The sequence below is a fragment of the Anomaloglossus baeobatrachus genome, chromosome 3 (assembly GCF_048569485.1).
Source record: "Anomaloglossus baeobatrachus isolate aAnoBae1 chromosome 3, aAnoBae1.hap1, whole genome shotgun sequence".
NCBI lineage: Eukaryota > Metazoa > Chordata > Amphibia > Anura > Aromobatidae > Anomaloglossus > Anomaloglossus baeobatrachus.
The window spans coordinates 329,417,517-329,430,599 of record NC_134355.1 but is presented as its reverse complement, the minus strand read 5'-3'; the positions used below and the strand labels follow the sequence as shown (position 1 = coordinate 329,430,599).

Here is a 13,083-nt window from a genome sequence, read left to right as displayed (position 1 = left end):
TGGTGTGCGAGAGGTACAGTATAAGTAATGTGCTGCACTGGTTAGCTGCAAGAAAGTACAATACTATATACTATATAATACTGCAAATTGATTAACATGCTATATAGTATATACTGTACTGTGCAATGGTATACTGTATATAGTTACAGTACATATGTACAGAAAGTTACCTCCAGAGCGGGTCAGAATGCGGTGAAAGGACAGAACCGGAAGCGTGCACGGTGGGAATTTGCTCTTATTGCAAAGCATTGCTCTTAAACCAAGTTACAAATTTGTAAAAAGCTTTGCTGGTCTTGCAAAACGCTCTTAAATCAAGTTACTCTTAATCCAAGGTTCCACTGTATATATATTTATACACCATGTTCAAAATTATTATCCACGTTGGATTTTAGTGTCATTGTGATTAATTTTTTTTTTTCCAATGAAACTCCTTGATGGTATTGTGTCTCGGGTTCTTTGGATCACTGAAATCAATCTCAGATACCTGTGATAATTAGTTTGCCAGGTGAGCCCAATAAAAGGAAAACTGGATGTTCCACAATATTAAGCAGGCCAAAGTTTTCAAGTAACGTGGGGAAGAAAAAGGATCTCTCTGCTGCCGAAAAGCATCAAATAGTGTAATGCTTTGGACAAGGGATGAAAACATTAGATATTTCACGAAAACTTAAGCGTGATCATCGTACTGTGAAGAGATTTGTGGCTGATTCTGAGCACATAGGTGTTTGTGCTGATAAAGGCAGAATGAGGAAGGTTTCTGCCAGGCAAGTCCATCGGATTAAGAGAGCAGCTGCTAAGAAGCCATTATAAACCAGCAAACAGATATTTGAAGCTACTGGTGCCTCTGGAGTCCCTCAAACCTCAAGGTGTAGGATCCTTCAAAGGTCTGTTGTGGTGCATATGGCTATGTGCGCACAGTGCGTTTTTCGGGTGCGTTTTTGTGCTCAAAACTGCATGACTTTGCTTCCCCAGCAAAGTCTATGACTTTTCATTTTTGCTGTCCGCACACAACTTTTTTAAGCTGCGTTTTTGAACTTTAAAAAAAAATGGACATGTCCATTCTTTCCTGCGTTTTTCCCCCATGCAATGCATTGGAAAAATGCAGAAAAATGCAAAGATAAAAAACGCAGCCAAAAACGCACCAAAATGCAGGTTTTTTTGTGCAAACGCAGTGCGTTTTTTGGCGCGTTTTTGTCGCGGGTGCGTTTTTATGCTTTTTGTGCGTTTTTAGAGGCCAAAAACGCAGCGTAAAAAAAACGCAGTGTGTGCACATAGCCTAAACGTACTATTCGGCTAACCCTAACCAGTCCTCACAAGTAGAAACAGTTGCAGTAGGCCCAGACATACATGAAGACTAATTTTCAAATAGTCTTGTTTACTGATGAGTGTTGAGCAACCCTGGATGGTCCAGATGGATGGAGTAGTGGATGGTTGGTGTATGGCCACAATATCCCAACAAGGCTGCGACGTAAGCAAGATGGTGGAGGAGTCATGTTTTGGGCCGGAATCATGGGGAGACATCTGGTAGGCCTCTTTAGGGTTCCTGAAGGTGTTAAAATGACCTCTGCAAAGTATATAGAGTTTCTGACTGACCACTTTCTTCCATGGTACAAAAAGCAGAAACTCTACTGTGCCTAATAATTTGGAACACTGCATTTTGAGATTTTTTAAATTTTGAAGATTATACTGTTTTTATTGAAGAAACTTCCCAATGATATTTGATGTATACTCTAACGGGTGATGACTTTTATTAGACTGACTGTCATTTGCACCAACCATTTAGGATAATCAGAGAAAAATATAATTTGCATAATAATTTGGAACATGGTGTACATTATACAGCACATCACAAAAGTGCGTACACCCCTCACACTTTGTAAATATTTTATTAGATCTTTTTATGGAACAACAATGAAGATCTGACACTTGGATACAATGTAAAGTAGCTGGTATAATAGTGTAAATATGGTGTGCCCACTGAATAACTTAACATACAGCCATTAATGTCTGTACCGTTGGGAACAAAAGTGATTACACCTCTTAGTGGAAATGGACAATTGTGCCTTAAGTGTCAATATTTTGTGAGGCCATGATTAATTTCAAGCACTGCCTTAGCTCTCTAGGGCATGGAGTTCACTAGAGCTTCCCAGGAGCCACTGTAATCCTCTTCCACTAGGCCATGATGACATTACGGAACTGATGGATGTTAGAGACCTTGCACTTCACCTTCTATTTGAGGATGCCCCACAGATGCTCAATAGGGTTTAGGTCTGGAAACATGCTTGGCCAGCCTAACACCTTTACACCCTTTAACAAGGCTGTGGTGGTCTTGGAGGTGTGTTTTGGGGGGCTTATTCAGTTGGAATACTGCACTAGGACCCAGTTTCCAAAATGATGAGGATCATGCTTTGCTTCAGTATGTTACAGTACATATGACGTACTGGCATTCATAGTTCTGTCAATGAACTGTAGCTCCCATAGCATTCATACAGCCTCAAACCGTGACACTCCCACCACCATGCTTGACTATAGGCAAGATACACTTGTCTTTGTACTCCTCACCTGGTTGCCCCCTCACACGCTTGACACCATCTCAACCAAATAAGTTTTTCTACATCCCAGCAGACCACAGGAAATAGTTCCAATAATCAGTGTTCTTAGTCTGCTTGTGTTTAGCAAACTGTTTGTCGGCTTTTTTGTACATCAACTTTAGATGAGGCTTTCATCTGGAACAACAGCCATGCAAGCCAATATGATGCAGTGTACAGCATATAAACTGCACACTGGGAGGCTGACCCCCTCACCACTTTAAGCTCCGCAGAAATGCTATCAGCACTCATATGTCTATTTTGAAAAGACAACCTCTGGATATGACGCTGATCATGTGCACTCAACTTTTTTTTTGTCAACCTGCTCTTAGAGGAACCGGTATTGCTAAACCGCTGTATAGTCCTGGCCACCGTGCTGTAGCTCAGTTTCAGGGTGTTGGCAATCTTCTTGTAGCCTCGGACATGTTTATGCAGAGCAACAATTCTTTTTTCAGATCCTGGAGTAACCTGAAACCAACCCATATATTCTAGCATCTAGAATGTATGGGCAGATTCCAGCTTACTCTAACAGCCAATCACAGACGCCCATTCTACGTGACAGCGTGTGTGATTGGCTGTCGGGCAATCACACATATAGTAGTGTAAATATAAATAATTTTAAAAAATTACGTAGCCCTCTGCGGTATTTTTGATTCTCAGCGCAGATAAAGCGGACGGCTACGGTCTTCCACAACCATCTGCCTGGTTTTACCTTGGCTAGCAATCAAATTACAGAGAAGCACATTAATTTTTTTTTTTAATTATTTTAAAAATAATAAAAAAAAAATGTGTGGGCTCCCGCCGTATTTTGATCGCTAATCAGGTAAAACCAGGAAGCTAGGGGCTGGGATTCTCAGCGTGGTAAGTCCCAAGCGTTCTGGGTCCCCCACGCTAAAAAACGCAGCTTGCAGCCTCCCCTGGATTCTTTCTTAGTGCCATTTCCAGGCGCTTTACTCGGTGGCACGCTGGGTGATAAAGGGGTTTATACCAGCTTTGTATTCTCAGCTGGTACTAAGCCCAAAATTCATGGTGTCACACCAAATTCGACATGGCCACCATGAATTTATAGTAAACAGTAAAAAACCACAACAGATAGAATTTTTTTTTTATTCGAAGTAAAACAAAAAAAAACATTTCGAGACTTCATCTTTATTAGAAAAAAAATCCTTAGTGTGACGTAGTCCAGAGGGAGAGCAATGTCAGCTCTAATTCACCACTCTGTACAGACAAATGTCTCTACAGAGCAAGAAGCAGGCTGACACTGACAGTGACAGTTAAAGTTCAATCGAGTCCATGGCTAAGCCATGGACTCAGGTGAACCCTGACGTCACCGCAAACACGGTCGAAAAAGCCAAAGACTGCCGAGTGATGAGCAGTGCAGTGAATACCCCTGAAAGTTAATGATCGGACCCGGAAGCAGAATCGGCCGTGAGATAGTGGATTTACAGGACGCGTCGCGAAACTGCTAAGTATGATAATGTTTATTATTAACTATATTCTTTATTTTACAGCCCCCCCCCACACCCCATCCCATAACTGTAAAGTCCAAGCCCGGGGTTCGGACGCAAGTTTGCGTTATCTCCGGCCCCGAACTCGAACTTTACAAAAAGCTCGAGCGAGTCTCTCGATCCCGAACATCGGGGGGTTCGCCCATTACTAGTCTTGGAGATATTGTCAAAGTATGAGCAGATTTGTGTATATGAAAAAAAAGCTACATTTCCTATGTTGTACTTGGTAAATCATTTTCCTAAACCCCTGCGTGACCTTGCCATTTTCAGTTTTTGTTTCTTCCTCCTCTTCTAAGAGCCATAACTTTTTTTTTTCTCAATATAGCCGTATGAGGGCTTGTTTTTTGGAAGACTGGTTGAACTTTTGAATGAAACTTTTAAAATTACCATATAGTGTTCTGGAAAATAGGACAAAATACAAATTGCAGTGAAGCTGCAAAAAAAGTGCAATTTCACAATTGTTTTTTGTGTTTTTTATATACCATGTTCACTATATGATAATAGTATGATTCTCCAGGTCGGTACGAGTATGTAGATACCAAACAGGTATACTTTTCTTTTCATTTAAGTGGTGAAAAGAAATTCAAATATTTGTCCCCCAAAAAAATTTCTTTTGCCGCCATTTTCTGAGAACCGTAACATTTTTTTTTGGGGATCATGAGCTAAATGATGGGTTGATTTTTGCGCCCTAAGCTGACATTTTTTACGGATACCATTTTTGAGGTTGATACGATGTTTTGGTCGCCTCTTATTGTATTTTATTACAGTGTTTCGGCTGCTAAAAACCCGTAATTCTGGCATTTTATTTTGTGGTTGTTTTTTTTTTTATTTTGTCACGCTGTTTAATGATCGGATTATTTTAATTTATATTTTGATAGTTTGGACATTTCTGAACTCAGCGATTCTAAATATCTTTTGGGTTTTATATTTGTTTTATTTTTAATGGGGCAAAAGGGAGATGGTTTGAGCTTTTGTGGGGGGGTCCTCCCCATCTTTTAAATGTTTTGCTTAAATTTTTATGGTATTTACTAGTCCCCTCATGGGATTTGAAGCTGTGATCCTCCGATTGCTTGTGCTGTATCAAGCAGTAAATCAGCAGTACTCTGTATAGCAGAAATAACAATCTCCTATGAAGGCTGGCTCACAGGCAACGTTCACAGGAAGATCGTCATGACAGACACAGGAGTCATCAGCTGTTCCCTGGCTGTCTTAATAACCTGTTAGCGCCTATCGATCACGTCACAGGAGCGCCGATGGGAGTGAGGTATGACACACCTCGCTTCCTGCATGTGTTAAATTCCGCTGTTAGAGATTGACAGCAGGATTTAGCTGGTTAACTGTTAGAGGCAAATAATGTCTGATCATATCACGACATATGACGTAAATATAAGTCAGAGGTCGTGAAGGGGTTAAAGCACTGCTCCAGCGTTTTTTTTTTAATACTTTACCACTGGAGTGATACTATAAATCTAAGTAGCCTGACCCTACTCATATACTTTTCTGCCGCCATCTTCATCTTCTATCTGCGCCAGTCTGGCAGTTTGTGGCCTGCCAGATCATTCCAGTGTTTCATGGAGCGCAACAGTTGTCATTCTTCAATGTAAGTCTGTGAGAGCCCTGTTCTGGCTCTCATACAGTTGCAATGAGAGCTTCTAATATAAGTACTGACATCCGGCCAGTCAGAAGTTGCAGTCTCAAGATGGTGCCATGGGACCAGCGCGGCATTGGTAAAAGATGCCTGAGGGTGAGTATATTACATAGGGCAGGGACCTTAGGTTAAGCGCACCACTCCAGCCTTGAGACACAAAAAAAGATGGAGTGGTGCTTTAAACTTGTACTCTTCAAAGCACAGTTTTAAGTTTCTTTCTTCTTAGTGATGATACTAATGTTCGAAGATATAAACACTCAGTCTCCTGTGACAGTATTTGGCTACCATAGTTTAGAAAACATTCTTAAAATATAGCAAGTTACAAAGTGAACCCTACTCTTTCATAGTGTTCATTAAACAATAGGATTTGCATAGGTGCTGTATGAAAACAGTACACGTTTTACATTTTATTCCTCTTTTATATTCTTCCAGTTGAAATAATAGCTTTATAAGCCTTGCAGATATTCTTGATAGTTGAAGATTGGAGCAGAATGGTGTACTTCATTACCTTTCTAATTAGCCTCATATTTAAATGATAGTAAAAAAAAAATCTCCTCTTAAGATTAATCAATACAGTCTTCTTTCTTAAGTGTCATAGAGCAACTGTGGTCTTGTACTGAAATACTGAATATATTATGTTCGCTATATTTTTTACTAGTTATTTTGGATTTTGTTTCATTGGAACCAATGTCTGTGTATACAAAGAAAGTTAGGGTGTACCTATACATTAAAAAATACACCAAAATTACTTTCGTGAATTGGAGAGACTTTGTTCCTGACAGCACATTTAAAGCATACAACTTTAGTGAACGCTTCGTATATATTGTAGATGTAATGGAGATAGAAATGTTGTGTGTAAGACTATGTTCACATTTTCTTCAAAGACTAGGAAGGTAGCTTGGTAGACACTGCTTATTTTTTTTCTCACAGAGGTGAACACCTTACTGGGCTTCAGTAATTTATTGAGGTCGTTTGTATGATGGTTTTATCCATTAGGCAGTGATTTTTCATTATAGATACCGTGTTTCCCCCGTGTTTTTTGCTCTGAAAGATGCGCTAGGGCTAGTGTTGAGTGGATCCGGATCGGCAAAATCCGGATCCGCACGGTTTGAGCACCCGATCCGAGTCCGACCCGGACGCGGGATTCCGGGTGCACGATCCGGATCCGTTTTTTGGGAGTTTTTTTTTTCTCTCTCTCTCTATCTCTCTCTCACGCTCTCTCTCTCCTCCCCATTGACATATATGGGGCCGAACTCCGGATCGTAGCCAGACTTCTTCCTCAACCCGCCGGGTAGCCGCAGGACCCAGATTTTTCACTATACGCTCAACTCTAGCTAGGGCTTATTTTCTATCTATGTGCTGCTAAGTATACCCCCCCAAAAAAGCAGGCATCCCCTAAAAGAATCAAACTTACCAGACCCTAAACCAAAGGTCTCAAACGCGTGGTCCATCGGCCGCATGCGACCCCTGAGGCTGCTTGTTGTGGCCCGAGTGTCCACAGACCCCGTCATAATCTCGTTACTATGCAGGGGGCCGGCGCTGCTTTACTACAGTTGATACACTTGCAGCACAGAGCGAGAAAGTCAGCACTTGTCTCAGCATAATGTGCACCGAAGTGCGCAGATCCAGCTGAGATATATTGCAGCACTGACAGTCTAGTCCCTGTGCTGCAAATTGCGGCATCACAGAAGGTAGCAGCCAGCTGTGGAGGTAACACATGTCCCGGCTACTTAAGCAATTGCTTATTCCCTGCTCTCCCCGCCCATAATCCCACCCACCTCTTTCCACTGAAGGTGCTGAGAAGTGGGCGGGATTATGGGCGTGGAGAGCAGTAATAGCAGCACAGTGATCACCCGCAGGCTTTGAGTATCTGCTTGGTGATGGATCCCCACTGGGCCCCTGACACTCTCCTCCAGCATATAGCACATATGCTGCATGTTCCATCCATCAGAAGAGGGGAGAAATGCTGAGCACAGCCATCCCCGCATTCACTGCTCCGGAGCCTCACAGGAGTAAGCCCCACCTACTGGGAGTAAGCCCCGACCACCTGCACGGAGCTGCTGTGGAGTCTCAGGCCTGTGCAGGGTGTGCTGCAGAAATATGAGAGACTTCTGAGGAGTTTGTATCCCTCTCTCATGCGCAGCCAATGCTCTGTAGTCAGCAGTAGCAGGAGGCTCCAGAGGAACACAATGCGACCTGAAGTGAGTACTGGAGCTCCCTGAATGATGACTCTAGCCCCACAGCCCTCTTCTATCCTCCTATTTGCCTCTCACAGCTGCACTATCCTGCCCCCCTTCCCCAACAGCTGCACTATCCTGCCCCCCTTCCCCCACAGCTGCACTATCCTGCCCCCTTTCCCCACCGCTGAACTTTCCTGCCCCCCTCCCCCACTCTGCACTCTCCTGCCCCACTCCCCCACAGCTGCACTCTCCTGACCCCCTCCCCACAGCTACACTCTCATGCCCCATCCCCCACAGCTGCATTCTCCTGCCCCCCTCCCCCACAGCTGCAGTCTCCTGTCCCACTCTACCACAGCTGCACTCTCCTGCCCTCTTCCCCACAGCTACACTATCCTGCCCCCCTCTCCTACAGCTGCAGTCTCCTGCCGCCCTCCCCCACTCCCCTTTTCTATCCTCCTATTGCCTCTCATAGCTGCACTCTCCTGTCCCCCTCCCCCACAGCTGCACTCTCCTGCCCCCCTCCACCGCTCCCATCTTCTATCCTCCTGATTGCCTCTCACAGATGCACTGTCCTGCCCCCCTCCACCACTGCCATATAACTGATATGCCTCACTGCTGTCCTGTGATGGTAGCAGAGTTTCCTCATCTTCATGGTTTGCTGTCAGACATCCAACTTTCTTATTTCTTTGTATATACAGTGTGTACAAAATGCTCACATATACAGTATATAAGGAGAAATCTAGTGTATATGTCTGTATTTGTGTGAATGTGTACATGTGGCATTTTTAAAATTCAGATACTAAAAAAGTAGAATTAATACTAAAAGGGCCAAAAACCCCTCTTAAAAATACCAAAACTCATGTACCATAAAAAAAAATACCATTTAGATAGGGCTATATACCAGGATGGGGGACAAACATACAAGCATGTGATGGGAAAGCTGGGTGCTGAGGGAAAGAGGCTCTTTCCCTCAGTACCCAGATTTCTCATGCTCTGCTATACATTTTTTCCTCAGCACCCAGCTTTCCCATGCTCTGATATCCCTCAGAACTCAGATTTCATATATTCTGATATCTATCTTGTCCTCAGCGCACAGCTGATGCGGAGTGCTCGGTCACCCACCCATGCTTGGCTATACATCTCTCTGTTAGCACTTAACTTTCCTATGTTTTCCTATACATCTTTACCTCACCGCCCAGCTTTCACACACTCTGATATCAAGGGCAAGATTGTGCTGAGGGAAAGTTGTATAGCAGAGCATTGGAAACCTGGGTGCTGAGGACAGGATGGATATCAGAACATGGAAAGCTGGGTACTGGGGGGAAAAACGGATATCGTAGCATGGGAAAGCTGGGTGCTGAGGGAAAGAGACAAGTATCAGTGTAATCATCCTGTACCCCGAGGGGGACCCCGGTCCTAATTTTGCGCCGGGGCCCATCAAACTCTAGTTACGCCACTGCTCTGCACTATACCAGTGTCAAGCAGGTAACATCGCTGTATGAAGTCACCTGCTTGCCTGTGAATGGTAGAGAGCAGAAAGCTCCTAAGTGCGTGCTGCGCCACAAATGAATCAAATGTAGTAAAGCCCTGCTGGCGCCGTCCCCTGCATAGTAACGCAATTGTCACAGGGTCTATCGGTCTGCAGGCCACAACAAGTAGTTAAAAGAAAACAGAGGGAATGGAGGAAAGGTGAGAAGAATCCTTTTTTTTTTTTTTCTTTTTCTGTATGTCAAGAACGGCATAATAGGGAACTAGGATGAGGACTGGAGACATTACTACTCGGGCACAATGCTACAAGGATAGGCACAATGCTACAAGGATGGGCACAATGCTACAAGGATGGGCACAATGCTACAAGGATGGGCACAATGCTACAAGGATGGGCACAATGCTACAAGGATGGGCACAATGCTACCAGGATAAGTACAATGCTACAAGGATAGGCACAATGCTACAGGGGTGAGCACAATGCTACAAGGATGGGCACAATGCTACAAGGATGGGCACAATGCTACAAGGATGGGCACAATGCTACAAGGATGGGCACAATGCTACAAGGATGGGCACAATGCTACTGGGCACAAGGATGGTGGACATTACTACAGGCAACAAAAATGGGAACAATGCTACCAGGATGGACACAATACGACAAGGATGGGCACAATACTACAAGGATGGGCACAATGCTACTGGGCACAAGGATGGGCACATTATTACTGGGGACAAGGATGGGTACATTACTATTGGGCACAAGGATGGGTACATTACTACTGGGCAAAAGAAAGAGATAAAAAAAGTTTTTACCATTAAAAATGCTGTTTTACATATAAACGTAACAATAAATTGCAGATTTTTTTTAATAAACAAGCAAAAAAAAAGTTCACAAAAAGTGATCCAAAGGTGTATAGAAGAAAATACATTGAATCACTAAAATGTCACTTCGCCCTGCAAAGAATGCGGCCCCCCAAATAATTTTTTTTCTCTGTGTGGCCCATACATCCAGCCGAGTTTGAGACCCCTGCCCTAAACAGTTAGTCGGCAAGTGAATAGGCTCTCACATACAAATCTGTGTTGCTGTCAGGTCCCCTTGCATTCTACAGCGGTTGGCTCCCCCTGGTGACTGTAAGCAGTATCACTAGCATAGCTCTTCACTCCATGCGATGTACTCTAAACCAATTAGATGCCCCACATTCTGTTATCCTACTGCTCTTACAATATACATTTCTATATATTAGTCTGCATTAAAAAATACATGCCATAGTGGTGCCTCAAACATGTGCATTTGAAAGATCCTAGGAATACTACTTCATGATAATCTTGGAGTGTAAACATGCTGCCGATTACCTAATGAGGGAGGACATGGTGATAGAGATAGCGAACAGATAATCCCTGGTATGTTGGATTAAAGGTACCGTCACACTAAGCAACATCGCTAACAACATCGCTGCTGAGGCACAACTTGCTAGCGATGTTGCTGTGTGTGACATCCAGCAACAACCTTGCCCCTGCTGTGAAGTCGTTGGTTGTTGCTGAATGTCCTGGACCATTTTTTAGTTGTTGCTCTCCCGCTGTGAAGCACACATCGCTGTGCGTGACAGCGAGAGAGCAACAACTGAATGTGCAGTGGCAGGGAGCCGGCTTCTGCGGACGCTGGTAACCAATGTAAATATCGGGTAACCAAGAAGCCCTTCCCTTGGTTACCCGATATTTACCTTCGTTACCAGCGTCCGCCGCTCTCAGCTGTCAGTGTCGGCTCCCTGATCCCTGCACACGTAGCTGGAGTACACATCGGGTAATTAACCCGATGTGTACTGTGGCTAGGAGTGCAGGGAACAGGGAGCCGGCACTGGCAGTGTGAGAGCGGCGGACGCTGGTAACGAAGGTAAATAACGGGTAACCAAAGGAAGGGCTTCTTGGTTACCCGATGTTTACTGTGGTTACCAGCGTCCACAGAAGCCGGCTCCCTGCTGCCTGCACACGTAGCAGAGTACACATCGGGTAATTAACCCGATGTGTACTGTGGCTAGGTGTGCACGGAGCCAGCGCTAAGCGGTGTGCGCTGGTAACCAAGGTAAATATCGGGTTGGTTACCCGATATTTACCTTAGTTTCCAAGCGCAGCATGCTTCCACGTGTAGCGACGCTCCAGCGATCCCTGCCAGGTCAGGTTGCTGGTGGGATCGCTGGAGCGTCGCTTAGTGTGACATCTCACCAGCGACCTCCTAGCAACTTACCAGTGATCCCTATCAGGTTGTATCGTTGTTGGGATCGCTGGTAAGTTGTTTAGTGTGACTGGGCCTTTAGGTGTAGGTGATGTCAGGAGAAGAAGTGTATATTTGGGTGTCATCCGAATAGAGACAGTACTGGAAACTAAATCTGCTGATGGTTTGTCCAATAGGAGCGGTATAGGAAGCCTATGATTGAGCCCTGAGGAACCCCAGTAGTAAGGGGACAAGGAAATTTGTAAGATCTGACAAAAGATACAGTAAAGGAGCGGTCAGATAAGTAGTAGAAGAACCAGGAGAGAGCCAGGGTCCTTGCGGCGGATGCTGATAGAGTGGAACATAGTGAGGAGAAGCTGGTGATCCTCAGTGTCAAATGCAGTAGAGAGATAAAGAAGAAACAGCAGGGTGTAGTGACCATTGGATTTTGATATTAATGTTAATAGGTCATAAAAGACATTAGTAAGAGCAGTTTCACTAGCGTGTAAATAGCGAAAATCAGATTGTAAAGGGTTATGTGAGAGATGGTGGATTAGACAGTAGTGAACCAAGCGTTCCCGAAGATTGGAGATGATGGTAAGATTAGAGACAGGTCTATCGTTAACAGCACATTTCTGGTCAAGGTATGAATTTTTAAGTAAAGGGTTATGATGGCATGTTTAAAGAGGGAAAGATACTGGATGAAAGAGAGAGTTTAAACATTTTAGTTAGGTAGGTAGTGACAGCTGGGAGACTGGAGGAGATATGAGGGAATAGAGTTACTGGTGCAGGTTGTAGACCGAGAAGAAGCAAGGAGTCTGGTCACTTCTTCTGTGACAGGCACGAAGTTGGAAAGTGAGCTTGAGGTACTGGAGGGAAGGGGATCCAGGCTCTGAGGGAATTGTGCAAAAATATCCAGATGAGTGTGGTTGATTTTTTGTAGGAAATTCGTGACCAGATTGTCAACACTGAGTTTGGTAACCAAGGTCTGTACTTTAGGGCTTAGGACAGCGTGGAAGGTATCGGATGGTCATTTTGGATTGTTAGTGATGTCATGAGGGTGGTAAAGTAGACTTGTTTGGATAGGTGGAGAAAAGAGTTATAAGATTTGAGCATGAACTTATAGTGGATGAAGTCTTCTGCTGAAAGTGATTTTCTCCGCATACCTCAAGCAGTGCTGGAGATAACATCTTTGCAGCTTGTGCCTGGTCTGCTGTCATCTGTGTCGGGTTTTTCTGTATGCTGCATGTGCTGTTTCATCCTGGGTGCCCTGCAATGTATTATTATAATGTGACAATGCTGAGTCTAAGGGGAGGGAGGAGATCAGTGCTAAAGTAGTATTCTTACTGATCTAATATTAATAACACTTGTATTTTGCAGATCTTTATAAGAATGGACTTCAGAGAGTTAACTTTGTGCCCTTCATTGCTGTTTTAAAGGTAAGCCAAACCACATACTCAGT

General features: G+C 44.0%; 1 protein-coding gene across 1 annotated transcript in view; it reads left to right on the top strand.

The window, feature by feature from the left end:
- AFG1L (AFG1 like ATPase) overlaps positions 1-13,083 on the top strand; it is a 172,858-nt gene that overhangs the window by 98,482 nt on the left and 61,293 nt on the right. The window contains exon 7 of the mRNA XM_075340067.1: positions 13,002-13,060. Within this exon, the coding sequence (XP_075196182.1) occupies positions 13,002-13,060 (59 nt within the window). The remainder of the gene's footprint in view (positions 1-13,001; positions 13,061-13,083) is intronic.